Source organism: Lissotriton helveticus, chromosome 11 (genome assembly GCF_964261635.1).
Source record: "Lissotriton helveticus chromosome 11, aLisHel1.1, whole genome shotgun sequence".
NCBI classification, from domain to species: Eukaryota; Metazoa; Chordata; class Amphibia; order Caudata; family Salamandridae; genus Lissotriton; species Lissotriton helveticus.
Window position 1 is genome coordinate 1,007,146,213 of NC_136072.1, and position 27,835 is coordinate 1,007,174,047.

At 42.0% G+C, this 27,835-nt stretch overlaps 1 protein-coding gene across 3 annotated transcripts in view; it reads right to left on the reverse strand.

The window, feature by feature from the left end:
- Window positions 1-27,835, reverse strand: part of DAO (D-amino acid oxidase) — a 219,542-nt gene that overhangs the window by 60,244 nt on the left and 131,463 nt on the right. For all 3 annotated transcript variants that reach the window (XR_013602555.1, XM_078667401.1, XM_078667400.1), the window contains exons 2-5: window positions 22,721-22,933; window positions 20,815-20,929; window positions 18,656-18,732; window positions 16,312-16,377 (exon numbers count right to left, since the gene is read on the reverse strand). Coding sequence is in view for 2 of the 3 variants with exons in the window: in XM_078667400.1 (XP_078523526.1) it covers window positions 16,312-16,377; window positions 18,656-18,732; window positions 20,815-20,929; window positions 22,721-22,933 (471 nt within the window). In the remaining variant the exon portion in view is untranslated. The remainder of the gene's footprint in view (window positions 1-16,311; window positions 16,378-18,655; window positions 18,733-20,814; window positions 20,930-22,720; window positions 22,934-27,835) is intronic.

Sequence of the window (27,835 nt, forward strand, 5' to 3'; positions counted from 1 at the left end):
TCATAACAAATCAAACCTATGACAACCTGGATAATCCGTGCGGCCATTGTTTTGATTTCACAGAGAACTTTAGTAAAGAATGTGCTAACGAGCAAGTCGTATGACATCTTTATTGACGTATCTATGTCCATCCTTACGTCAATCTCGGCACCTTTAAGGTATAAATATTGCCGATCTTGCCCTATGCAAACACACGCGTGGTGACAAGACGGAGCAGCCATACTTGCCGAAGCCGAGAGCAGAAGCAGACCCCGCTGGCAGCAGCCCCGCCTTCCTGACGCGCTGAGAGACGCACTGCTATCTCAAGCCGAGAGACCCAGCACCGGCGCTTTCGGGCAGCCCTCGCAGGCAGCCTGGAATATCGAGAGCAGAGAAAGAGATACCATTCCTCATTCATCCTAACTTCCAGGTACAGAACTGAATAACCCCTCACAGAGAATTCTTTAGTTATTCACTTGGCAAAAACAAACTTAACTTAAACTGTAACTTTCTATTCCCGCCCACGCATTAGACTTAGGTCAGGTACACGGGGTAGGCGTATTTAGAAACACCAGTTGAGTACGTTTAGTCAAATGTATATGTGTATGTAAATATATTTTAATCATTTTAAACATCATATGGCTCAGAAACCATATCAATGTTTTTACAGTATTATTTTATACTCTTGCTTTTAATGTATGCACTTTACTTAACTATAAGTATTGCAATAATATCGATCCATTTCTCATGTATGAGAAAAGAGACTGATCAATAAATAACATCTTTTATTGAACACGCCCGTCTCTTCCTTTTCTCTACATTCTGATGAGACTAAGAATGCACGTACTGACTGAGTAAAATAATTGCCTTGTGCTCACACGACTCTCGAGATTGACTCTTGATTAGGGGAGAGCAAAGTTGTCATGTTCTATGGTTGTCAGAAACTAAATCCCTTCTTGTCTAATCAGGGGAGTTAATTCCTTCCTTGAACATTCGAGAAAGTTTCTAGCGAACTCTGAGCTTAGCTGGCAAACCCAAAAATTAAGTCTAGTATCGACAGTAGTAGACCTAGTTAACGTCTGGCCTAGGCCTTTACTGCTGTAGGTACTATTCCAATGCGCAGAGCCTATTGGGAAAATAGGAGCTACACTACATGGCGCCCAACGCGTTTGGAAAGGGCGATAAAACTAACGTAAGACATTTAGAGTAACTCAGTCGTGCTTTCTCACTCAGACCCCTTTTCCCGAATACTCCAAAGACGTCTGGAGTGGGTGAAAGGTTATATCCTCCAATAACCTCGCAGGAGGGAACTCCTATGTATGGTTCTTGGTCAAGTCAACGTTGAAGGATAAACAGTTCCAAAATATTGTGCATCTAATCTCTGTTTCCATAAGAAACCTGATCTGCAAACAAACAAAATAACTTTCAGGACAGTAAAATGTCAGAAAATGAAGAAGAAAGAGAGGCAGTTAGATTAGCAACTGAACTCGCAGATGCTGATGCTACCATGCAAGCAGCAGACGCGGATATAATACTCATTCCGGTCATTAAAAGGAGATCTATAACCTTAAAACTTATAGAAAATGGACTGACACCTAGAGGTGGCACAGTCATATTCGTAATTGAGGCACACGAATATCGGCAGACAGAGGTATACTATTCATGGATACATTTTCCAGCAGCAAATGCTGTAACAAAGTACTTCCACTATTACAAAGTAGAGGAACCTCCTGAAACATACACTCCTTTCGAGGAGGTGGAAGTACCACTCAAATTCCAAGAGCATTTGCTCTTATTTGATGGCGCCCTAAAACATAATAATCACATCACCAGGCTCGGTCCTTTAGGTAGACCAGGAGCAACGTGGCCGGTCTTAGCCGGATACACACCACATCCAGACATCGAAAGAATGCCTGCAGCAGAGTTGTTAATACAGCTAAAACAACTACTAAAAATTCATAGACAATTAGTTCAGTATGTAATGCGGACTTCAACAATTCAGCCAGCGATTAAACTTCCACAGCTGACCCCTCACCAGGGGAACACAAACAAAATTACACCACAGAACATCCAATCCTGCCTAGGTAAAGTTCCAGCTAAACGGGAACAGATACCATTCTGGTTGGCACAGAAAATTACCCAAATAGAGGCGGTGTTTCCTGACACCACCCCATTAGAAAAACACAGGATTCTGACTATATGTCTCCCAATGGGAATCGCACCACACATTGAGGACTGTGACACTTGGGGTACAGTCTTTGCTTCCATCTACACAAAAACGCACGGTGTTCCATCCATTTCGGTAATACCAGATGTGCTAAAACAAATTCAAGATGAATACGGTCCAGAACCTGCTTTAACTCTTGGTATGAAATTGCTGAAAGACTTCAAGCAGGTCTCGGCTATATTACTAGCCAACATAAAAGGTGAAGCAGCAAATGTGGCGATCCGCCAGAGGTTAAAAGAGACAGATATAGCAGACCAACCAGCTGAAATTGCAAGAATCATAGAAAAATCCTATGAAGAACTAGGCAGATATAGTCTAGGTGGAATATCAGTAAAACCGCAACTGACTACAAGTCCAGAAAAAATATTTTTTAATAATAATAATTCACCAAAAAAGAACTGGGATGGAAACAAACAATCCAATCCTAAAGAAAAGAAATTCCAGTCCCGAGAAAGGTCTCCAAGGCGAAGAGAGAAATCTCCAAACCAAAGACAGAGGTCACCGCAGAGTGACCCCTCGGGGAATAGATATAACCTTAGAAATAGGGATAATATTAAAAAACCTGATAGATATCAAGACATTGATACACGTCCCTCTCAATCTTTTCAGAATTCCTCGCAGAAATCGGAAAGAAGAGGACGATCAGAAGAGCACGCCAAGTCCAAAGACAAGGAACCTGCTCAGCTAAAAAAGAAATTACAATTTCCAAAAAAGAAGGTAGCCAGTATCAAGGTAGTTAAAAATGCCGAGAATACTGAGGACACAACTGAAAAACGGAGAATGGGCTCAGACAATGCTAGACAGCGCAGCAGAGGTGAGCATAGCTCGCAAAGTCCTTATGAATCATCTGGAGACAGTGGACACGAATGAATACCTTCAAGTGGAAACTGCAGACACCAGAGTTAGCAAGCCCCACAAGATATACGAGATAACATTACGTATAGAGGGAGATAAGACTAGGAAAATTAGGGGACTATTTTGGGATAACCTCTCCAAAGGCTATGACATCCTTCTCGCTGAAAAAGACTGGCCACCAGAGTTTGTCAGGGAGTGCCCTCATGGCGAAGAAGTAATTATGCCTGCCTTCTCGAATCAAATACCGATTCATAAAAAATACACACTTGCTAGAAAGTGGGCAGTGGCCTTAGCACCTGCTTTATATAAAAATCATGTAGGATGGGATGAGGATTCTCCTCCTCACAAAATCCAGTTAAAATCACAACCTACTGCACAAAGGCAGTACCCAATTAAGCAAGAAGCTAAAAAACAGGTAAATGAAATACTAGATCAGCTAGAATACCAGGGGGTGATTGAAACTTGCACCTCACAAATGAACAATCCTTTGTTTCCGGTCTCCAAACCAGACAATTCATATCGTCTAGTTTTGGATTACCGACACCTTAACACATGTTGCAAAACCTTTGCAGTGCAAAACTCACACAGTGCTGCACTAATGAATAACATAGTGCGCAAAAAATACAAAACAACCTTGGACATCTCCAATGGATTCTTTTGTCAAAACATAGCACCAGAGAGCAGATATTTAACTGCATTCTCAGTAAATGGCACTCAAAAGCAATTCTGTCGGTTAGCCCAGGGGTACAAGAACAGCCCGGGGGTATTCTCAGCGAGAGTAACAGAATTACTACAACTATATGATGATGAAGCATTATCTTATGTCGATGACATTTACTTAACAGATGATGACTTGGAGACTCACTTGAAAAGGGTGAACACCATAATACTTGGGTTCGCTGCAGAGGGTTACAAATTCAACTTCAAAAAGTCCAGAATTGCCCATCTGACGGTCCTATCCTTAGGATATGAGTTATCAAGTGAAGGCAAAAGCCTGGCAGACAATTTCCTAGAGAAATGTGCCGTAATCCAAGCTCCTAAAACACTAAAAAACCTACAGTCAATTCTAGGCTTCCTAAATTTCGGAAGAACATACATTGCAAATTACGCAGAAAGGGTCAAACCCCTTTATGATCTAATTAAACCAGACTTTAAAAGATCCAATTGGACTCAAACACACACAGAAATTTTGAGATCCTTACAAACAGACATGCTAATTAAAACAAAATTAGAAACACGTGATAACACACGCAACCTTGTGATCCGAGTTATCCCAGGGAGATGCGGATTCACATACCTGACCTCTAATGAGGGAGAAAAGGTACCAATTGCATTCAAATCACACTTGTATACAGAAGCTGAACAGAAATTCAGTAATACAGAAAAAATAATTCGTGCAGTTCAAACCGCAATAGCTAGAGAAAAAGACATAGCTGACGGTAGACATATCACAGTCAGAACAGCAGAATCAGCCTTTGAGGCACTAACAACACCTTGTAATTTACCAACAACAACATTGAATCCGGAATGGATACAATGGGTGAATTCAATCACAACGGACAAAGTATACTACTACTTTGATCCAGAACTTGAAGAATTAAAAAATCTAAAATATGAAAAGACGTATCCTCTGCCAATCGACATTCTGCCTCTACGACATTACGCCTGTGTAATCTATACAGACGGACATGCTCAACCCTCCGTTTGGGGAGAACAAGCATACAACCCCACATGTGAGATTACAAAAGAAGTGTGGCGCGGAGGTAAACTAAGACCTCTATTAACAAAGTCACACTCAGTAGAAACTAATTCAGAACTACAAACTGAAATAATAGCTTTGAAAATGGCGCTAGATAATGCGGATCGCGAATTCCCGACGCTTATAGTGTCAGATTCATATTACTGCGTCAAAGCATATAACAAGGATTTGCAGACATGGATTCAGAACGGTTACAAAGATGACACAGATGCACCAATAAAGCAGAAACTGCTCTGGGAACAAATAGCTCTTTTACAAAAAGAACTACCAAAGACTCACGTGACACACTCACTGAGTCATCAGCGTGATGGCGTTCACGTTGTGGGGAATTCATTGGCTGAAGCAGCCGCAGCGGCAGCCACTAAACCGGCTCCCGTAGATCGAAAAAAGCGTACATTAAAATACATTGACGGTGAAACAATGCTGGCGGTGAAAACGTCATCAAAAGGCGACTGCTCAGCGTTACCGATCAACTATCCACTCAATTATACATACATAATCGATGCAAACTCCGTCCCTTTTGCTCGAATCCCTGGAGTGGGGGATAGAGTAATTCCAAACATGGACAGGAGAAACTTGTTAATCGCAGACGCACACATGGGCGAGGGTCTCAGACACCTTAAATTAAAAGATTCTCTGGAAGAATTACAATCACGGTACTGGTGGCCAGGCATGAGCCTGCACTACACCATGTTTGTAAAAAACTGCCCAAACTGCAACAGAGATCGCAGTGGGGAGAGAAGCAGTTTAATACCTCGTCGTATCAAGGCAGATAATATTACCAGCAAAAAGAATGGCTTGCGATTAACATATACAGGCTAGTTTCCACTTATAATGTAGATCACCAGCACTCGGCTGACGTCCGGACTATTATACAAGATTTGCGAGTCTAATTGGCATATACGCTAAGAGCATGTTACGTTTGACCATTGTTTTCACTCAGGCAAACCAGCCTGGGGGGAAACATGGCCAAATGAGCACAGCCCAGCGGGAATCTTCTCACTTCCTTCCTGAGGGTACGGGATGGTGTAAAGAAAAAACCAAGGCAGAAAGCAATCTATAATAGAAAGGATATTAGGTTCGGGAGCTGGGTGGGTCAAACATCTAATAAGTGTCCAACGTAGTCTAAATAACTTGCCAAGAAATTCTCTGAAGGGATTCAGTCCGTACGAATTATTATTCGGAACTAGGATGTTGATCTCTGACCTTGATAGTCAGACTTCAGTGGTAATAGAAAAAACCTTTGATGTCAAAGACCGTTTGGCTATTTTGCAGGACTTAAACAAAACAAGAAAAGACCTGAGCAACATACAATTGAAACAACAGCCAACAACCACTGAAGAATCACCACCTGTCCCAGCAAGACCTGTCTGGATTCCAAAAGTCGGGGATCTAGTCAGGGAGAAGATCGCGGTAAAGAAGGAATTTGGGCCTTCTTACAGAAAAGCAGTTCCTGTCTTGTCTGTCAACGGGACAAGATCAGTTGTACTACCGCCACTTGCTGGTAAAAAGGAGAACCGAGTTGTATCCATCGACCTGGTAAAACCACAACATGTGGCCGATAACAAACAGTAGGCCAAGTGGACTCCCAATAAGTAGCAGAACACCAAGGTTTGCTACCAGCACAGAGGTCCTAACAAAAAGGCTCATCACATTCGAAACGCCTAACGAAGAACAAGAAGGACTATGCAACAATGCAATAGAACTCAGACCTCTTAAAACCCAAATAAAGACATTTAGCAGAGACACACCAATCTACAATGAAGTACCAAGTGAAAATGCAAAAAACAGAAATCCTGAACCAATTGGAACAATTGACAGAACTGCATCCGGTTACTTCATCAACTTCAATGATTCCTCTGACGGCTTCAGTGAATCAAAGACACAGCCATCATCAAAATCCTTTAAAGACAAAGCGAAGGAACTTTTGAAACAACTGAAAGAAACATATCTGGTTTCTCCATGGATTGAATTTTGGGTGGGTTTTGGCGCATTTATCCTCATACTTTGGCTCATCATGGTATTTACTTTGGGACGCTTCATTGAGGGAAAATATGCTAAAATGGACACAGCAAGTCAGAACATCAACTTGGTCCTCAAACCACACACATCTTCACACGTCGAGAAAAGAGAACTTTCTTCAGCCAACTTCACAGCCAATCCTATACCTGGTGGGGTAGCCTGGGACAACACTGACTATGAAATTTATGGTCCGGTCGAGATCCTGAAATATCCACACCAAATCAAGATCTCCTTGAGTGACTTTGCAAAACCAAACTCATTTGCTGATGATTGGGACTTCGAAAGTATTAACAACATGATGTCTGACTTAGTAATGTCTGCTAAATTTACAAAACATGATTATTTGCAAGGTTCTACAAATTATGATAGTATGTATTGCTATAACCATTATGGTAACCATTTTTTACATAAATCTGCACAACCTAGAAATGTTTTAAGTTATAATCAATGGGAACATTGTGCTACACCTCCAAAAGGAAGCTCTAGAACCGTATATGACAAATATTCATATTTTTCAGGTTTTAACATAAGTAATGCTGAAACATTTTATTTTAAATTGTCAAACAAGACAGGGATGAAAACCATGATAACCAACACAAAATTGATATATTCAGATTCGTTCTTTGAAAAAATGAATACTTTTGGATTTGATTATTGGGACAAAAATGTTGATTTGAAAAGTGTTTGGGGTACAAAAGAATGGCAAGTACAGGGTATAGAAGCTTTGTTTAGAGCCTGCATGATCCCAGAACAAATGATATTTTTAAATGACACTGTTCAACAAACCACCTGTCTTGGCTTAGCCAAAATCAAAGATTTAATTAAACCGTCTATTCCAAAGCCAACAATGTTTAGCAATAGCTCTGATACAGATGAAGAGATAGACGTAAACCATATAATAAACCAAAACAGAACACATCCTGATTGGAAACAATGGTTGATCTGGCCCACAGATACAAATTACTGTCAAGATAGATTCCTGAATAAAACACAGGGTTTCAAAATGACCAGGCCAGACCCTAGATATCCCCAAAGACATCACCCAGGGATAATAACAACCTACAGTGTGGGCAAATTATGCCTTCAATGGCTACAGACTTCCACACTGCCTGAAATTAAGCAACACCTAACTTTACTTACTGATGGTGCTGACTTGCGTGATTTCATACTGGGACCACGCAAACAGCGTCAAAAGCGTTTCATAGCAGCCTCTGTATATGCAGCATACAATGAGGCCTGGAAGGTTACTCAAATTGAGACAGCAGAAAGAATACGGGAAATTGACCGTATCAATTTGGAAAAATCACTTTCTGTAGTGGACAATGGGTTAATGACTCTGTCCTCCAGAATTTTTTCATTGGGCAGCATTGTGTCTTCAGCAATCGATATATTATCGCAAGACTTACTGTTATTACAACATGGTCAGTCACAATTGCGTTCCATTGTACAGCTTGGCTGGACGTTACAAAATCTGCGTTCAGGCTACGTGCCTTGGCGTTTAATCAACACAACGTCACTATTCCAAATCTTTAACCTTACTGATAGACAAATCGGTATGGCGCAAAAGGGTGCTGATTATACAATCTTGAGCATTGAAAAACTAGAAAGATTACCAATGACAATGTCAGAACGACCTGTCAGTGAATGGATAATCCACGGAATCATAAATATTCCAATCTCAACCTTCAGGTTTCAATACTGCCAAAAATATATACAGGCTGGCATGTACGAGAAATTGGGAAAGGGGTACCTTAAAACAACTTGGAACCTGCCCTATTCACATGCATGTGTCAGTAATAAAGGACAGAAAGTGTTTCTTAGTGGCAACAATTGTGCTATGTCACTAAGCGGCACGCTTCTGTGTAACGGAATTAGTTTGCATGGAGCCTGTGAAGGGAATTCATACAACCTTTCATGTCACCAGCAAGGCGCACCTGCAACTGAAATAGAACCATTCTTTCAAAGACTCTATAATGGGAGTTACATTCTTATTGTAGACCGCAGATGTTGTAGTCTTATGCCCGGGACTCCTTATCTAGTCACTACGACGGCGAAGGTCAAGTGCTGTGGACGTTCTTTATTCCCCAGCTCCTTTCCAGACAGGGAGGCAAGGGCATGGCCCAGTTTGAAAATTACTTCTATTCGAATAGATACTTTAAGCAGAATGAAAACAGTGCTTCTTCAGACGCCTACAAGGCTCACGTCATCAAAAGAAACGTATGATCTACAAGTCGCAAGGACGACTGCAGAGATACATACATTATTATCAACTAATTCCCCCGTACATTTCGCGGAAATCCTGAGCGAAATCTTAAATATTTCTGATACCAATGGGATCTCAGGGGTATTTAAGACAGTATTTTCGATGGCATTAACACCATTTAAAGCCATACTGGGTATTTTTCCAGATTTCGTCCATTCGATTTTTGGCGGACTTCCCCTGATCTTGGGACTAATTGCAGGAATCCTATTCTTAGTCCTTATTTTTCGTTATGGCAACCCATGTCACAGATCAAACTCTCGCGACAATGGAAGATACGATCCTAGCCATTGGATACCGGGACCGGATATCAAAAATCCTGGGACTCTCCCGGCTTAGAGACCTAAACATGACTTGGTTTCTATCATTTCGACCAATGTGGCAAAGGTGTGTTTTACCTGTACTAAGGTGTCTGCTATGCGGAGAAGAATGCGTGTTAGACACCTGTCTGACGCTACAATCGGATGCGCCAGTGGATGCAGATACACTGTTGGTTCCTACCAAGGTTCACGCTTTGTGCTGCCCTCAAAGGCTGCCAATCCTGATGACGGCATTCCTGGAATCTTCACCACTACGATTGAAGAGTAGTGAAGTTCAAGATGAAAGCAGCATCGAACAGGTACGACCTTCTGTCAGCAATGCGAATCAGAATGTCAATGCAGACAATCATGCGCACGAATGCATGGTTACCCCTATTTCCGACTTAGTGGAACTTTCCCATGAAGCTGTTGACAGTTTTTTCGAAAGCCTGAATGATATGATGTTCTCTCCAGAACAGAAATAGAGACTTTTGAGCAAGCTCGCACACGGCGTTCCCTGAATTCGGCCTTCAACTTTAAAAATAAAGTCACATGAACAATTCTTCCCACCAGTTCACGGACAACAATTTTTTAGCAGCCCCAAATTATTTTTCACAAATTTTTCGGGACACTTAACTTCTGCTTAAAGTAAGAAACTATTCCTAGAGAACTAAGATTTCTATTTTTAGATACTTTATAAAACTTTAGTTGCCCGCTGGGATGTTCACAAATATTTTATTATGTGATGAAATGGTCTCGAACTTCCTTTCTGTATAGCCATATTAAGAGCCATTTCATGTGTATTTCTCATATACCAATAAGCAATAATGCATACAAATGCGTGTTTACTTTTGCATTTAAACCATAGCTTAAGTGCATACAATATATATGACTGCAATTTTTCAGTATATTTGAAATTTTCGAAATGCATTTATGTATTTTGGGGTGGTAAGGTATACACTATACTCTATAGTATGTTGTACTATGTTATACTATGCATAGATTAGTAGATATGACCATAGTTAGCGTGGAGTGGGTGTCGTGTATTTCTATAGGTTCTGAATCAGTCCCCCTATTCCTGACCCTATTCTGGTTAAACTAACTATCAAGTTAACTAACAGTCAGCCCATGAGGCAAGAAAAGCCCCCATGATGCAGATACCGTTATCTGACGCAGTCACACTACGGCACAGGAACGTGTTATCTGATTAGGTCATAACGCTTGAGATCTAATTAGACAAGCGACATTCCTCCAGCCCCTGATAAGGCATACGACGTTCTCATAACAAATCAAACCTATGACAACCTGGATAATCCGTGCGGCCATTGTTTTGATTTCACAGAGAACTTTAGTAAAGAATGTGCTAACGAGCAAGTCGTATGACATCTTTATTGACGTATCTATGTCCATCCTTACGTCAATCTCGGCACCTTTAAGGTATAAATATTGCCGATCTTGCCCTATGCAAACACACGCGTGGTGACAAGACGGAGCAGCCATACTTGCCGAAGCCGAGAGCAGAAGCAGACCCCGCTGGCAGCAGCCCCGCCTTCCTGACGCGCTGAGAGACGCGCTGCTATCTCAAGCCGAGAGACCCAGCACCGGCGCTTTCGGGCAGCCCTCGCAGGCAGCCTGGAATATCGAGAGCAGAGAAAGAGATACCATTCCTCATTCATCCTAACTTCCAGGTACAGAACTGAATAACCCCTCACAGAGAATTCTTTAGTTATTCACTTGGCAAAAACAAACTTAACTTAAACTGTAACTTTCTATTCCCGCCCACGCATTAGACTTAGGTCAGGTACACGGGGTAGGCGTATTTAGAAACACCAGTTGAGTACGTTTAGTCAAATGTATATGTGTATGTAAATATATTTTAATCATTTTAAACATCATATGGCTCAGAAACCATATCAATGTTTTTACAGTATTATTTTATACTCTTGCTTTTAATGTATGCACTTTACTTAACTATAAGTATTGCAATAATATCGATCCATTTCTCATGTATGAGAAAAGAGACTGATCAATAAATAACATCTTTTATTGAACACGCCCGTCTCTTCCTTTTCTCTACATTCTGATGAGACTAAGAATGCACGTACTGACTGAGTAAAATAATTGCCTTGTGCTCACACGACTCTCGAGATTGACTCTTGATTAGGGGAGAGCAAAGTTGTCATGTTCTATGGTTGTCAGAAACTAAATCCCTTCTTGTCTAATCAGGGGAGTTAATTCCTTCCTTGAACATTCGAGAAAGTTTCTAGCGAACTCTGAGCTTAGCTGGCAAACCCAAAAATTAAGTCTAGTATCAACAGTAGTAGACCTAGTTAACGTCTGGCCTAGGCCTTTACTGCTGTAGGTACTATTCCAATGCGCAGAGCCTATTGGGAAAATAGGAGCTACACTACAGCATGTACCAGGACAGGGGAGTTTCAGCTGTCCTGGTGCTGTTGGATTTATCGGCAGCATTCGACACTGTATCTCATACCATCTTGATCAAACGACTAGCTGAGAGTGGACTGGAGGACGTGGCACTGGAATGGCTGAAGAGCTTTCTCTCTGAACGCTCCCAGTGCGTTAGCATGGGTGGGTTCCAGTCATCTGAGGTTATGATCTCCAAGGGGGTGCCACAGGGCTCTTGTTTGAACCCCACTCTTTTTAACATCGTCGTGGCCCCCCTAGCAAAGATCATGAGAGCCTTCGGTTTCAGTCCAGTATCATACGCTGATGACACCCAGCTGCTTTTTCCATTTACATCTATGACGGCGGAGGTCAAACGTTCCTTCTCTGAAGGGATGAAAGCAGTTTCTAAATGGATGTCCTCAAATTTTCTCCAGTGTAATGTCAACAAAACCGAAGTCATGCTTTTCGGTGAGGCTAAGATCTTATGGGCCCCGGACTGGTGGCCCATAGACCTGGGCCCAGTACCTGAACCGAAACTAGTAATCAAGAACCTTGGGGTTCGTTTGGAGCAGGAGTTATCGTTAAAACAACAGGGAAATAATATTGTGGGGTCCTGCTTCCACATGATAGGCCTTCTCCGTAAGGTATTTCCGCTTCTCCCTGATTCTACGAGAAAGACTTTGGTACAGGCGTTAGTATTGAGTCGGATCGACTATTGTAAACGTCTACTAGCATCTGCCAATGAAGAAGTACTAGACAGATTCCAAGTGGTGCAGAACACCGCTGCCAGATTGGTCCTGAACGTTCCGCCCAGGACCCCTTCCAAGCCACTGTTGGTAAAACTTCATTGGTTGTCTGTTCGCCAAAGAATCAAGTTTAAGGTGTGCTGTATAGTCCATAAGGGACTACATGGCCTAGGACCTTCCTATTTAGCTGATACATTTGTCCCGTATGTTCCCACACACTCCCTACGATCTAGCAACCAGTTGCTCTTGAAGGTGCCCAGGATTAAAAAGGCTAGACAGGGAGGTAAAGCTTTGTCCGTGGTCAGTCCCACACTCTGGAACGGACTTCCACTTCTGCTTAGACAATGCGTGGACCACTTTAGTTTTAGGAATAAATTGAAAACCTTCCTGTTTCAATCCTAATTGGATCTGTTAAAACTCTCTATTCTGACTTTGTGTTTTACTAAGAATTATGTGATCTTGTCCTTTCTTGGATCTTTCTGCCCTTCTTTCTTCTTTTTCTACCACTGGTGCTTCTGCAGCACGGAGATACTCCCCTGGGAGTTGATTCAAGCGCTTTACAAACCCGCTAATAATATTAATAATAATAATAATAATAATAAGCAAGCAATATGTATCAGCCAAATGTTATTTGTATTAGAAAAGGATGAATCGAGAGGTGTTGTCCTTAATTTCTACTGTTCTTTATTCAAATTTCATTTTGTAGGTAAAAGACTTTGTGCAGCCAATGCATTTCGCCCAGTTATGAGCATCTTCCGGGCATCTAAACAGAGAGTGGCTATCTTCTATCTTTAACATAAACACTCCCAAAGAGAGTCATCCATTATGTACTCTTAGTCCTCATTTATCAGTTCTCTATGGTACGTAAAGGCCATAATAACACCTAAATTGCATGCTTCCATCTCTTTTGACCGAACACGTTTAAGGGCATATGTCCTAACTCAACCAGAAACAAACTGGAAAGTACCAAAATGAAAGAAAAATCTTGTTACGCCATTAAGTACAATGGAGAATGAACAAATGAGGATTAAGCACACATAATGGATGACTCCCTTTTGGAGTATTTATGTTATACCATTTGTTATGTTACTGTACAATGTATGTGAGTATTGTTTTATAGGTTGGATCACAATTAATGTAATTGAATGCTGGTACAAAAAAATAGGACAAATTATCTAACATAAAAAAATTAGACAACCTGAAAGATGATTTGAAAAAAGGTTAATGGTACAGTGTACAGGGATAGGGTTTAAGGGTATAGGGTTTTAGGTACAGAGTATAATGATACAGCGTTAGGGATTGAAGGTTATGGGCATATGGTTATCGGTTTTGGATGTAGGGTTAAGAGTTTGGGATGTAGGGTTATGGTTGCTGGTGTAGGGTTAAAAGTTAGGGGTTAAGGGTCAGGTTTTTTGGGTATATGTGTTATTGCCGAGGGGTATACAAGCTAAGAGCTTGGTGTTAACGGGGTGTATATAAAATTAGGGATACAGAGTTAAAGAGTTAATGGTGCAGGGTACGTGCTTGGAGTATGAGAGAAAGTGGTCCTGGGGTTACAGGGATATGGGTAAAGGGGATTAACTATAGGGCTATTCCTAAGGTGTTAGTATTAAGTGTAAAGAGTTAAAGATTTATGGTTTGAGGTTCAGGGTTTAGGGTAAAGGGCTAAGGGGTCGTGGTAAAGGCTAACCTATAATATTATATTTGTTTAAAGGCACAATTGCAAATGTATTTTCGGTGTGTTGTGAGTCTTACAGTTATTTTTAGGCTATCTACAAAACATTGAAGTATTGCTTTTCACAGTAACACTGCACTGAACTAATTTCACAGAAACAAACTACACTTTCAAGGCATTACATGTCAAAAGGGAACTGATCCTATTTCCCAGTATAAACTATTTAAATTAACAAGTAACAAACAAATCATACGTTTTTAGAAAATAAGGCATGACCTCAAGAGGAAATCTGGCAGAAAGATTTGACAAACTGGCTAGCATGGGAAACGCTTTTTTATCTGCATGAAGGATCAGATAACTTTTCAAGACTCTCAGATCCAGGATGCTAAACCTGCAGGGTGCAGTAATAGAGAGTGTTTACTGTAACATTTTATGAATCTGCCCAGTGGATCTTATCAGGAGGGTTTAAGTGTGATCAGGCTGACAACAGAAACAGTGATGATCTCACGTGATTCTCAAAATGTAAGTAGAAGCTTTCGATGGAAGTGATAAGGTACACTTTGAAAAGCCTTTACTTCCAGCAAAGACCAGCGGACTGTTTGGCTTAAACTCTTGCATGAGTTGACATACATAAGTTTAGGTCAGGAATGTGAGTAGGGGAGAGGGCGCGTGAGAAAGGAATGGATGATTGTAGGAGCAGAGATTGTGCTGAGAGGGACAACTCTGGTATCACCGTGCATGATCATAAGAAGGCAACCGCCTAGTTGATGATGAGCAAGATTCACCTCTTGTGACCAACATTTTTTATTTTTAAAGAGCTTTGATTTTTACATGCCTAAGAAGCCAAGTCTGTTATAGCTATGAGACGATGGAGGGCCTCCTAGATGACTGCTGCATTGTGTGCCATATTACAATATTACACTGGAAATTCCTAGAGGTTCAAATAGAACACAATGCAGATGATCAGTGAAATAACAACATCTTAGGCAATGAGTTGACGATATCAGCCTTAACTGATGAGATATTACATAGTCGTTTGACCTCACATCCGTAATTTCATCACTCTTCTGACATTCCTATTACTCCATTTTAGGGAATTCCTTTTAATTAAGCAGAGGCAGGAATAGTAGATTATATTCTTATAGCTCTCCAGCGGGCAATACAGGCAACTAAAGGCCTGCTCCAGCGTTATAAGCCCGAGCCAATGGCCTTTAGCGGCTGTTATAGGTTATAAGAACATTCTGCCCAAAGAGAGCGGAATTTCATAACTTAAAAAAGCAGCCTTCTGGAAGACGCAGGAGGTTCACAACCCTTCGTACCTCTGAAGCTACAGTTCTTTTCACAGCTCTTGCTTTGTGTGTCTGCACCTAACAGACAATAGCGCATGTACACATCTCAGGTATTGCGATGATGGCAACAGTCAGCCCCTCATTCTTCTTGGGTTCTGCCAAACTGTTTTAATTTGTTTGGAAGAGCTGAGGGAGACAGGAGCTAAGCTGACTTCACGCCTCCTTCCTTCTGAGGCTTCAGTGACACTGAAAGCAATGGAAAGAAGGGGGCAGTCTTGTTCGTCCCTTTTCTACAGCCTATGGCTCTCCCACGCCTCTCTGCAATTCACACCGCCCATGGAGAGGCAGGGTAGAGGGAGGGTCAGAGGCTGTGGATTAGGACATTGGTAAATTGACAGCAGTGGGCTTATTTCCAGAATGTATAGCCCACTGCTGCTGCTCTATTTTCTTCCATGGAGTTGCCAACATTCCAATGCTCTAATGTATATTAAAAACATTGAAACCAGAAAAAAACACTGGATATCTGTAGTATCGGCAATGCTTTCTTTTAATCTAGAATAACCACCTCTCACTTTTGGATGCCAAATTGAAAAGAGAACAGATCGCAAAAAAGATTCATGCAAAGAAGTCTGGCACTAGTAAAAAAAAACATAGGGTTGACTGATAATTTAAACCATTTTTTATCGATTTATTTCCCCCAAAGTAAATCATGTCCTTAAAGAAACAACATCCCTTTACTAAGCATTATCATGCTAAAATGAAATTCTGACCAACTTTAGCAAGAAAGCACGTACCTCTCCATCAGCCATGGTAAGTAGCTCTTGCCTTCTATCATGATGGACGTGTTAAACCAGCCATAGCTGAAATTCAAGCAAGATGATAAAGAAGGTGAAACGGTGCAGGCCTAGTGGATGTGATGTGCAGCATCACCAAATTCAGCCCCTCCCGTAATACAATATCCTTGCATCACTGTGTTATTCTCACAACCCTACTTGCTTCATAAGGGAGCAAGAGTCACAGAGATTCTTAGGTAGGTGGCCAGTCATGCTCAGATATCTGGTCAGATTCACAGAAGAGTCATACATTTCTGATGAGACATAGTAGATATGTGGACTTCCTCACTCACAAAAGCCCAAAGCACATGCCCAAAAATATTTTGGGGGGGGAGAAATACCTAGCACATTTTTGTAGATCTTACAAGTTGAAAAGTTTCAAGTTCGCTTATTTTCACAAAAGGTAGGTGTTTCAGGCAGTTTCTAAAACATTCAGCACCATTAAGGTGCATTTCATCTAGATGTACTCTTAAAAGTGCAAAGGGGGGAAAGATTGGAAATGTTTGTGAAAATGACCTAAAAAATAGCAGTGTGTGGGAGCTCACAGAATTTGCACTGCCCATTCCTCTGTGTAGAAACCCTCACTCCCCTTAAGTATCATTTAGAAATGAAGAAAAATCCACACATTTTGCAGATTTTCCTCATTCGTGCTATCTGTGCACACATAGAAAATCCACAAATCTTGGACTCTGCAAAGCTGGATCCGAATTTTTAAGGTGAGGTTCCCACTTTTTCAATTTCTAAGATACGCTACACTACAGCTAGAGTCAGTGCTAGAAATGATGAAACGGTTTGTGTTTACCTAAACCTACTTTCATCTCTCCCCAGCCCTCTGTTCATACATTTCCTTCTCTGCCCGACTAATGACCAAGCCCTAGAAAAACAATCTAGTGCATTCCTTGCATTTCTAAGGTAAAATAACAACTGTTCAGATTGAAAATGAAATGTACTTTATTCTGTTCCCAAAACAGTTGGTCCTATCTAATAAAGTCCGGTTGTCATGCCTAGGCTTATTTTCTTCCAAATCATCTGTCCACTTGATTTACACTATCATTTCTTTCCTGTATTACTACTTTTATACCTCTTATGCTGTGCACTTGGCTACCTCGGTCAAAGGTGGACACAATACAACAAGCCTGATTCTGATGAGGTTAGGAAGGCCTCCTAACGGCATTTGCTCCGAACAAATCGGATCAGTAATGTGTCTTTCTAACCATCTGGGAAAGGTTTCCAACCAACTGAGTATGATGCAAGTTAGGCGTTCGGAATATTCCAATCCAACACGATGGCATTTGGAATGACTGAGCCGTACGGAGCAGATTTGTACGTCCATATGGGCTGCGCTTCCAAATGACCGAGTACGATGATGGATTCGGACAGCCTTTCCAAACCGTGCCGTCCGACTCGAATCAACAGTCGGAATCAGGCTTTGGGGGCCCGTAGTGGGCACCCCTGCACCTGGAGCCTTCCCAATCAGGTGTGTGGGGGCACCCATGGGTCTTCCAGTGTGGCAGGCACCAGGGGGTGCCAGCCAAGGGTGCCCGTTATCCCCAGCCACCCCTTTCTTCAATGGAAGCCTATGCATTCTGTCGGAACAAAGGCTCCCATTGAAGTCAATGGGATTACAACCAAATTGTATCTGGAAGCATCCGGATGCATCGCACTCGGTCGGTTGGACTCTCCCGATCGGATTCAGTTGGAAACCATTCCCAAACCCATTCGGTCGGGAAGCTTTCCAAACTGCATCAGAATCAGGCCCAAAGTCTTTAAATTTTCCCTCGACTCGCTCACTCGCACATGAAATAAATGCTTCCATTATATAAAGATGAACTAGTGCATTCTTTGTTTATGTACCCTACTGTACATGGGCCCTCACTACAAGTATCATTAAAATACCTTTGCAAAACCCCACATCAGGAGATAAAAGATTAACCGATAGGAGCAGGGAATACATAATCTTGAGGTTGTTTTAGCCAATTAGAATGATCAGAACATTATCACTTACAATGAGCATTTGCCTAAATTAAAGGTGCAGGGCCATTAAGCAGATAAAGACAAGTGGAACGTTTTAGGTGAAATTAGGGGGATATGCACTAATAACCGTACTTTGCATTTTCTAGTGGGCTTAAACATCTGTTAATTGTCCTTCCCTGAAATCCTCGACCTTGGTATTGTCTTTGTCGTAAATTCGAGCCACCAGTCATTTCCAACCTTTATTGTTACAGTTAGCCGCTGTTTAGTTAAATAAATGGCAAAAATGCTTTATTTTTCTTATTATTTTATTCGAAAATATACGAGTACCGACCTGTAACCCGGAAACAGTTCAAGTTCCTTTGGCGTTAAATTCCTGAATCCGAGAACAATGTCTTTCCATGAGGGATCCTGAGAAAAAGAAAAAAAAATAGCTTTAAACTGCAAAGAAGCAGAATATCCCTTCGAGTTATAACGAAGTAAGCTAGAGCAGGCAAATACCAATACTAATATCTTGATAGATAAGTCATTGTTTTACTGCTATAAGTGCATATTGTTTTGAGCGATAAATAAACAGTAGTAAATACGCGTGAAAAGAAACGGAAAAGATTCAGGTAAGGATTGCTCTTGACAGAAAAAAACTAGCAGATAACAAGAAGCTACTGTAGCAAACACAACAATAAAACACAAAGGTCTGGAATGAGGCCCAAGTAATTATTAAAGGCTGCAATTAATTCACGCACTCCACTAATCACATTTCCCCCCATTTTACAGAACTGCATACACTTATGTAAAGTTTCTGATCGCATATTTTACTATATCATTTGTTTCCATGTCTGATGAAATGGAAGCATTAGTCCCCGTGTGCACTCCCAGTGACTTTTTGTTCTGTTTTCCTCACTGCTGTGCCCTACGTGCACCAGGTGTCCCTAGAGGTGGGCCCCGTGCTCACTGTGCCACCTGGCTCAAGCTATGCCTCACTGATGAGCCCTCAGCAGGCCAAAGTCGATCTGGGGGTGCTTGTGCTCCCGTTCAGAGGGGCCCTGGCCTGGCAGTTTGGTGCAGAACCAAGGATGATGTGCAAATGGTTGGGCCCGGTCTGAGGTGGCATAATGGGCATCGAAAAGATGGACTGGGCAGTGACCCTGAGTAATTACTAGTAACTCACATTATTTCTAACACCCACCCATCACGTTTTTGTTTCTTCTTGGTGCTGTAAAATGGCGGGCACGAACTGCAGAATGTTCTGGGGAGACAATGGTGAAAGGTCAGTTCTCCATCAGAAGAAGCAGGGTTTAGAATAAGCATTGCCAAAATGGCTAATGCAACTAAGGTGCACTCTTAGGGCCTTGTTTTTGGGGTCCCTGGTAACTCACAGAGTAATCTGACCATACCTCTTCCAGAGTTCGCCTTACTGGCTCTGCGATAAATCCGAGAGGCAGAGTTAATGCGCATTACGAGTGGAGCCTTGAGAGAGGAGACTTACCGTGGGCAACTAGTAATTTAGTCCTTTACCCCCTTTTGGCAGGTGCTGCCTCCAGGTGAAACAATAATGATCCACGGAGTTAATGGAGACTTTATAATCCCTATTTGTCTAGAATCTCCTGTTACAGACCAATTTGGGATTACTAGGGACCTCGTAATAAGGGTTTACGTGCCACGGCTAGTTATAAAAGCCTCAAGTTCAGGTCCCAAGGTCATCAGCAGGGTCAGGTCCAAGAGGCCCAAAAGAAGGACACACACTGACTTTGCAAAGGCACAGTTGCCCTCCTCGTGTTTTATTTTCACCAAATTCTAAGCAGGTGTACTTGAAATACTCTAGGATGAGAGGTACTTCTACTCAGCGGATACGTGCTCTGTCCCGCCACCAGGCGATGGACATTTGAGAAGAGATGGACACACAAGTGGCATGAGCCTCAAACCCCCACACTAAGATCCAGAAGCTACTCTCAGTGGAAGGGAACATCCATCCTTTGAGGTCAGAGCCCTTACGCAGGGACAAACAGTTGAAACCACACCTATGTCAATTCTTGTAATACGACAGGAAATACGAGTATTCTAATACACCGGAACGAGTGATGGCAAAAACAACAACTAACTTTAAGAAAGCAAAGTTTTGGATATCCGTCTACTGAGGCGAACCGGTGTAGGTTAGGTAGGCCTAGCACTATTTAGAGAGGATTAATTCGTGGATGAGAGAGGGATATGACCAGGACATTAACGCTGAAGAAGTAGAATGACACGATTACTGGAGAGTTAAAAAGGACCATAAGTGCATCAGAATTAAGTGGAGTTAAAAAATCTAGTGGTGCACTTCAAAGCGATAACCTGTGACGGGGGCTGTACTACGGCCATGGCACTGGGTGGGATTGAATGATTAAATACAGATCGGAATGCCAGCAATCGAATCCTATGACTAGAAGTCTAAACCTTTGCTGCATTTGGGAAACAGTTTTCCCTACACAATCCATACTGTGTTAAGAGCACACATACTGGCGTTGGTCTGCTTGTGAGATTGTATGTAGACTCCAGGAACACTCCCATCTTGTCAGCTTCCTCAGAATGGACGCACTTCAACAGGTAGTCAAATGTTTCTTTGTTCCATTGGCTGAAAAGAAGAAGGTAATAAATATTGCAGTTAAAATGCAGCATCTGCCCCTGTTCCCCGACTACCACTAAATGACATAAATCTCCAGAATTCCCAACATCCAAGTCCTCACATTGCATAAAGACCCAATGCTCAAAATTCCTCAATTTCATCAGTCTACATACTGTCCCAGAATGCACCACGCCCCAGTACTGCAACTGCACAACACCCAAGAATGTAAAACGTCCCACTGCCTCGTTGTAGCGCTGTGACAATTTTCAGACTACACAATCCTCCAACACAGAGAATGCAGAACCCCTCGTTCACCAGATGGTACAATGCACAATGCCACTGCTCCATACAAAGACCAGTCGCATGATTGCACACCTAGCTCAGATTAAGGCAAATCTGTGCCTCTTTGCTGTTGAAATTCTGGGGCAGCACTTTGGGTGCCATTCAGTCTCATGATGACTGATGCCGTCCTGTGTGGGGCGTGTGCAATTGGGGTGGAGGGGGAGGGGATCCACAGGGGTGGTTGCCCCGGGCGCAAAATTCTGAGGGACGCAGAATTTTAAAAGAAAGTATTGCGCCCACTAACCCGTGGACCGTTAGCACTTCCTGAACTAACGGTCCACTGGTTAGTGGGCGCTATACTTACTTTAAAAATGTTGCAACGGTTGCTGGCAACCCTCGCTACGCCGCTGGGCGTGTGCAGGTCAGACACTGAGTGACACCGCTACTGACTGAGCCTGTCAACTGGTTTACCCTGTGAAAGATAAGCTTTTGGGCCTCTGGTCGAGGCTTGGGGCACCACAACCGCTCCACTTTTCCTGCCACTGAACAATGCTTGCGTCCTACCTATTTCATGGTTGCTCACAATCTGACAATGAAGCCGGCCTGATCAACCTGTGCTGCATCACACATTGACCAACTCTACACCTTGCAAATCTATCACAAGATTAATTTAGTGGAAGCGGTGCAATCCTCACTAAGAGGCAGGGATTATTGCTTGGTTTTTGGGAAGATAATTCAGGGGTGGATTAACTGGGAATATCTATTTTGCTTTCAAGAAAGGCACTCACTATACATTAGATAGCAAAAAACTAGCTTTAGTTCTGGTGAAGATGGGCTTAAATAAATAAGCTATTTACATCCATTAGTATTAAAATACATTTCTAGAATTCTGTGGTCATGATTATGCACTAGCCAGTAAATGAGCAGAATGGAAAAAATATCATAGGGCCCAATTCACAAAGGTAAACTGAGACTAAAGTCTAACTTTACAACTTTTGGTATTCACAAAGGGCATTTACAAGCGCTAAAGTTAGACTTTTGTCTCAGTTTAAAACTTAAGTAAAACTGAGACAATAGTCTAACTTTACTACTCATAAATGCTCTTTGTGACTACCGAAAGTCGTAAAGTTAGACTTTTGTCTCAGTTTACCTTTGTGAATCGGGCCCATACTTTTTTCCATATTGAACGATTATGAAAACCTTGTGAGCTTTTCTGGGAAATAGCATGATAATTCTGGGAGTTATTCCTGTAATAAACCAAATCTCACCAATACTCAGAGAATTTGCCAGCATCTTTAAGCTGAGGAGAAACCTGAAAGAATGATCAGCAAAAAAGAATGATTTCTGATAGTTGTTCTCGAAACTACTTGGCCCAGCATGGCAGAAATTACTGCTGTTAATCATGTTTCCGGCTCTTTCATTGTCTTTGACGGCCAAACTCATAATCAAGATTATCCCCCAGAATCTAATACATCTGCATAGTTAAAACAAAAATGAAAACAGAAAATGCTGTCTTACGTTTCCTTCACGTTCCCGTTGTCGTACAGATATGGCTGCCACAGGCCTGCAGCACCATCGCTGGTGGTGAGTGGGGTGAACTTGTCAGCATAAATTTCAATTTTCAGAGGTTTGATGATGGAGTGAAATCTGTCATGGATGCATAAAGCTGAAGACAGTCCAATCACACCAGCTCCAATCACAGCAACGTGCATTTTCCGGGTGATAAACACACTGCAAGAATTAGAAATTATGTAAATTAAGAGGATTGAACAGTTGCACCATTATTCTCAATTGGCACTAAGGGCCCGATTATGATGTCGGCCGGACTGCCACCGATAGGCCGTCAATGGCGGTTCGTCTGACATCTGGGGCGGCGGTCCGGCCACTGCATTACGATGAGGTCAGTTGGACCGCATCGGTCAGAGGGACCGACCACCATCCCTGCAGACTCAAGGAGTACGTCGGGACGGCGGTCGGAATGTAATCCAACAATGGGGGCGGTGCCTGCGGAGGCACCACCGTAGGGATTATGATGTCCCTTTCCAACAGCCTTTTCATGTCTGACAGACTGACATGGAAAAGCTCTCAGACAGGGACTTTGGGGGCCCCCATTAGGGCACCCGTCCCCCGTGGGCCTCCGAAATGTGGTCCCTCCCCCAACATTAATGTACTGTGTGCCAGGCATCACATGGTGCCTGGCACACAGTGCATGGATGTTTAAAAACATCCCTTTTTCAATTGCGGCTTGTGCTGAAGCCCTTTTCCGGCCGCAGCACTAGCTGCAATAGAAAAATGGATGTTTCCAACTACCGCATGTGTGGTTGCATCCTTATCTGTATAATGTAACTTCCGACTACGAGTCAGGTGGTTCCAATCTCGTTACAATGTCACTCAGGCGCTCGTCCGACCGGCATCGTAATCAGGTCTTAACGGTTTCTTTCTTGTTATATACTGTACTCTAGAGTTTTAGTGCAATTAGTTCGCTTTAAGTGAACCACAATTACTTAAAGGTCTCCTTCTCAGATTATATCTCCCACTTAGCACAGATTATGGGCAACAATCACACCTCAAAGACTCTTCAGGGCATAAACTCAATCCCTGCACAACTTCTTTTCATCTCACCTGTCCACTCCTGTTCAAACGTTTCTTGGCTCTACTACCATCCTAGACTGTAAACCTACCATCATCAATAGCTCAAACTCCCTTGGTTTTAGTCTTGACAATAGACCTAAAATTAACAAACATATTAAAAACAAAGCCAAAATGCTCTCCACCAGCTCAAGCTCATTCATGTGATAACACCCTACATCTATGAACAGCAAGTGGTCCAATTCCAAGTCCTACCCGCACCAATTATCATGACTCCATTTTCACAGAGAATCCACCATGCCACAGCCTAGTTTCAAGAAACATATGGTTTGCGCATACCACCTCAAGACTCGCTTCCCTGGTATGGCTTTCAATACAAGGAAGATGTAACTACAAACTAGCTGTGTGATTCACACACTCCTGTTATGTTATGTGTATTTGTAAAGTGCACCATCACTCATGAGGGTATACTGGGTCTGAGTAGATGTGGGTCCCTAGCCCTGCCTATGCTAGGTTGGTTAGTTAACAAAGTCATGGCATCAGCTTCTTGCCGAATTCAAGAAGAGAGGAGGAGACCGTGATGCGGAGTGAGAGGCCTTCCATGCTTTAGTAACAATGTAAGAGAACACGTCCTCCTTATCTGGTTCTGTGTATGAGTGGGATGTGGGTGAGTAGGAGTCCTGCTAAGCAGATCTGTCTTGTTGGTTGGTGGAAGGCACCCCATGACCTGTCTTCTCTAAAAAGTTGTTTGTGAGTACCTCTCCTTATAGGTTTTTGCTTGGTTGAATTAATATCTGTATACCGAAACTAAAAAGGGTGCATTAGAGATACAAATGTGTGTATTTTCAAAACTCATAAGCTGATATTTGGTCAAAAAAGATTGAATTTCCAAAATGTTGTCAAAGCTGATAAATCATGTGGCAATGGGGTGGGGCGACTTATTACTAATATTATTATGTTGATGCCTGTTACGTTATGTAGTACCAATGTAAAGGCATTCCAAACGTACAAAGCCTTTTTAGGTCGAGCCTGGGCAGCGCATGCACTGGTCTGTAAAACATGCTGTATTCAGGTATGGACTTGAAGCACCGCCCACCAACCGCCCATATTTTTCATTGGCTTGTGTCATTGTTCACTGTAAACTGTATTTCTTAATTGGTCAACAGGCTTAGTAGTCCCTCCTTAGTACTGCCTTGTCTTATTTTGTAACCTCCCTTGAGGACTCCCCCCGTTTCATGTGTTGTTACTCTGTAGGCTTTAATTACAGCTTTCAAGCACTATTTTCTCAAATAGCTTTGTCCTGCCTGCACATGCTCTCTCCTAACGCTTTGAAAAAAATCTTGATAGCATGGGCACTGAACGCATTTGCAATGCAATAGGTCTCGCATTCACTAGAGTTTAAGCTATTCGCATTGTATATGACAATGCCTTTTATTTATCTGTTTTAAAAAAAACACATAAATAAAGGGCATTGTCATTTACAATGCCAATAGCTCAGACTCTCGTAAATGCGAGACCTATTGCATTGCAAATGCTTGTTTAGACTACTGCTGGCAACCCTCCTGATGTCCTGATGGGATCAGTGCAGGTAATCTAGCATAGGGTGGCCACAAAGGTAATCCTGTCTGATGTGGTCACTTTACACCACTAATACTAGTAGCTTAGGATGATTTTCATTGAACAAAAGTAGCTATTTTTACAGAAAAGGTTGGAGGCCCCTGATTCAGGGGGCTCTTGCACACTTCAAAGCTAGGTTATGCTGCTCAAGAGACACACAACTTCAAGAAGGATATTGTGCTATGACTTTGTATTAAAAGTTTGAAATGCCACCCCTCCCTCCATTCACTTAGTGTACATATAGTAAACTAGATTAAGCTCAATTTCTTTCTATCTATTGTTCTGTTATTTAAGATCAAGTATTTATGATACAGTTATACACTGTCCTATATACTATTTAGATTTTTTTTTTACTTCACTCTTTTAGGTCTCTAATACATTCAACAGCAGGGGCGCAACCAGAGCCAAACTTCGGGTTGGACTAATACTTCCAGCAATGTAGAGCCAAATTTCGGGAGGGTGAGGTGGGGCTAATACTTCTAGCAATGTGTCTTTTCATAATGTAACTGGTGCTCATGCAAACGTGCCTCAATACCTTCGGGTGTAGTTCGAGCTGTATAAAACTGCAATAAAATAAAGCCTAAGGTTACTTTTCAGGAAATGCATATTCATTTCCAGCTTTAAGGAATAGACAGAGTGGAGATGCAGGGGCTCTAGGAACAGGTGAAAAATCAACAAAGCCTTGTTATCAAGTAAATGGTCTTTAAAAGACCTGTGAATACTCGGCTGCGATGAGACGCCAGACCAGCCAGCCCATAGCAGCTCAAGGACTGTCGAAGTGCGTGTCGGGAAGCTGTCTCAGCCCGGGCTGACACACACGGCGGGGGTGGGGCTGAAGCCCTTTGAGCCCTATGGGCGTTGCGCGGCTGTTCACCAGTCTGTACATGTATCTCTAGATTTATTCTGTGAGACTTCAAAATATAGAAATAACAAGTACATTTTGCAGGTGGAAGAAGACAAGCTTATGGCGTCAAGGCAGGTGGACCACACCACATCTTATCGATCCATAAAATAGTAATGAATATAAATCACACACACCTATATGTTCGTGTAGCACACTTTACGTTATAAATAAAATGCACAGTTTCTCAAATAATATTTCTAAGCTTACTGAATATGTAATTACAAAAATGAGATAATTTACTGACTATTGGGGCTCTTCTCTAGAACCCTCCTAGCCAAAACCAGGATTCCTATCATCAGGACACCATGTCCCAGGCTTTCCATATACAAATCGCTCATACCACGAGTTAGGGTCCAGAAAGACACATTTCCAGAATGCACTGATCTGCTAGAAGAAAGTCCAGGACTAAAAGACAGTGCCTACCTCTCTCTTCAACCTCCCGAACAGCTGTTCCTGCTAGTTTTGCTACCTCCCCAGGTCTCTCAGATGTGTTGCTCTCTCGCCGTGTCACTCGATGAATGCTCCTTACGATCAGCAATGTATGATTGGGACTCTACACTAATACAGTGTATTCCGATTAGTTAAGTAAACGTTTCCTAGTTTGTATATAATTTCACATTAGTTAAGACAAGTATGGAGAACGCTTGATACATTCCATAAATGTAAGATGTATTTTTATCACTTGTAAATACCGTAGTCTGCCAGTCGTGTAGTGATATTTTCTATTGGCTTCATTCCTTTTATGTCCTCCCCTTACACTCTTCAGTTTACCTGTTACATGATGTATTTCTTCTCTCTTCGGTGCTCATACTTTTTTTTAACTTTTGTGTTTTGTGAAGTGTTCTGATCCCTCTGGGCCTTCTCTGCATACATAAGGCTGCAGACTAAAGGAAACAGCCTTTACGCCGAAGATTTAACTTCATATTGCATTTTCCACGCATTTTTACATCGTAAAGACTGTTGGCACGCAAAGTCTTTACAATGTAAGACAAAAGCACGTGTTTGAACAGAAGGTGGCAGTGTTTCACAATGTGATATACTTTTAATATTTATGAGGGTAATTAAAAAAGGGGCCTTGGGTGGATTCTCCCCAAAAATATAAAATGTTCAAATAGTACCAAACCTGTAAACGACAAATGCAATTAAAAATGAATTAAGAATTAATGTATAATTTTTAGGTCTCGCATAGGCAGAACATGCGCTACCTCTACGAGTCATCAAGTAATCAGTATTACTAGGTAAACTCCACCTATTGCATTTCTCTTTGCTTCGTCACTTAACATTGGTGAAATCTGGCGTTGCTCTTCTTGACTTGCTCTTTGTTGGCTGGTGGTCCGTCACGTCAAATCCGTTTTCTTCTGTTTCTGGAGGAACCAGCTTCGATCAACTACTGGTAACTTGCGCTGCAGGGCGGCATCTTTTAATGTAGGAACTACTTTTTTTTTTTTCATGGCGCCTGGTTCGCGCCCTTCGCTCCTTGTTGTTCTCTGTAGGCCTAGGTCTTCCAGCCTGTACAGGGAGCC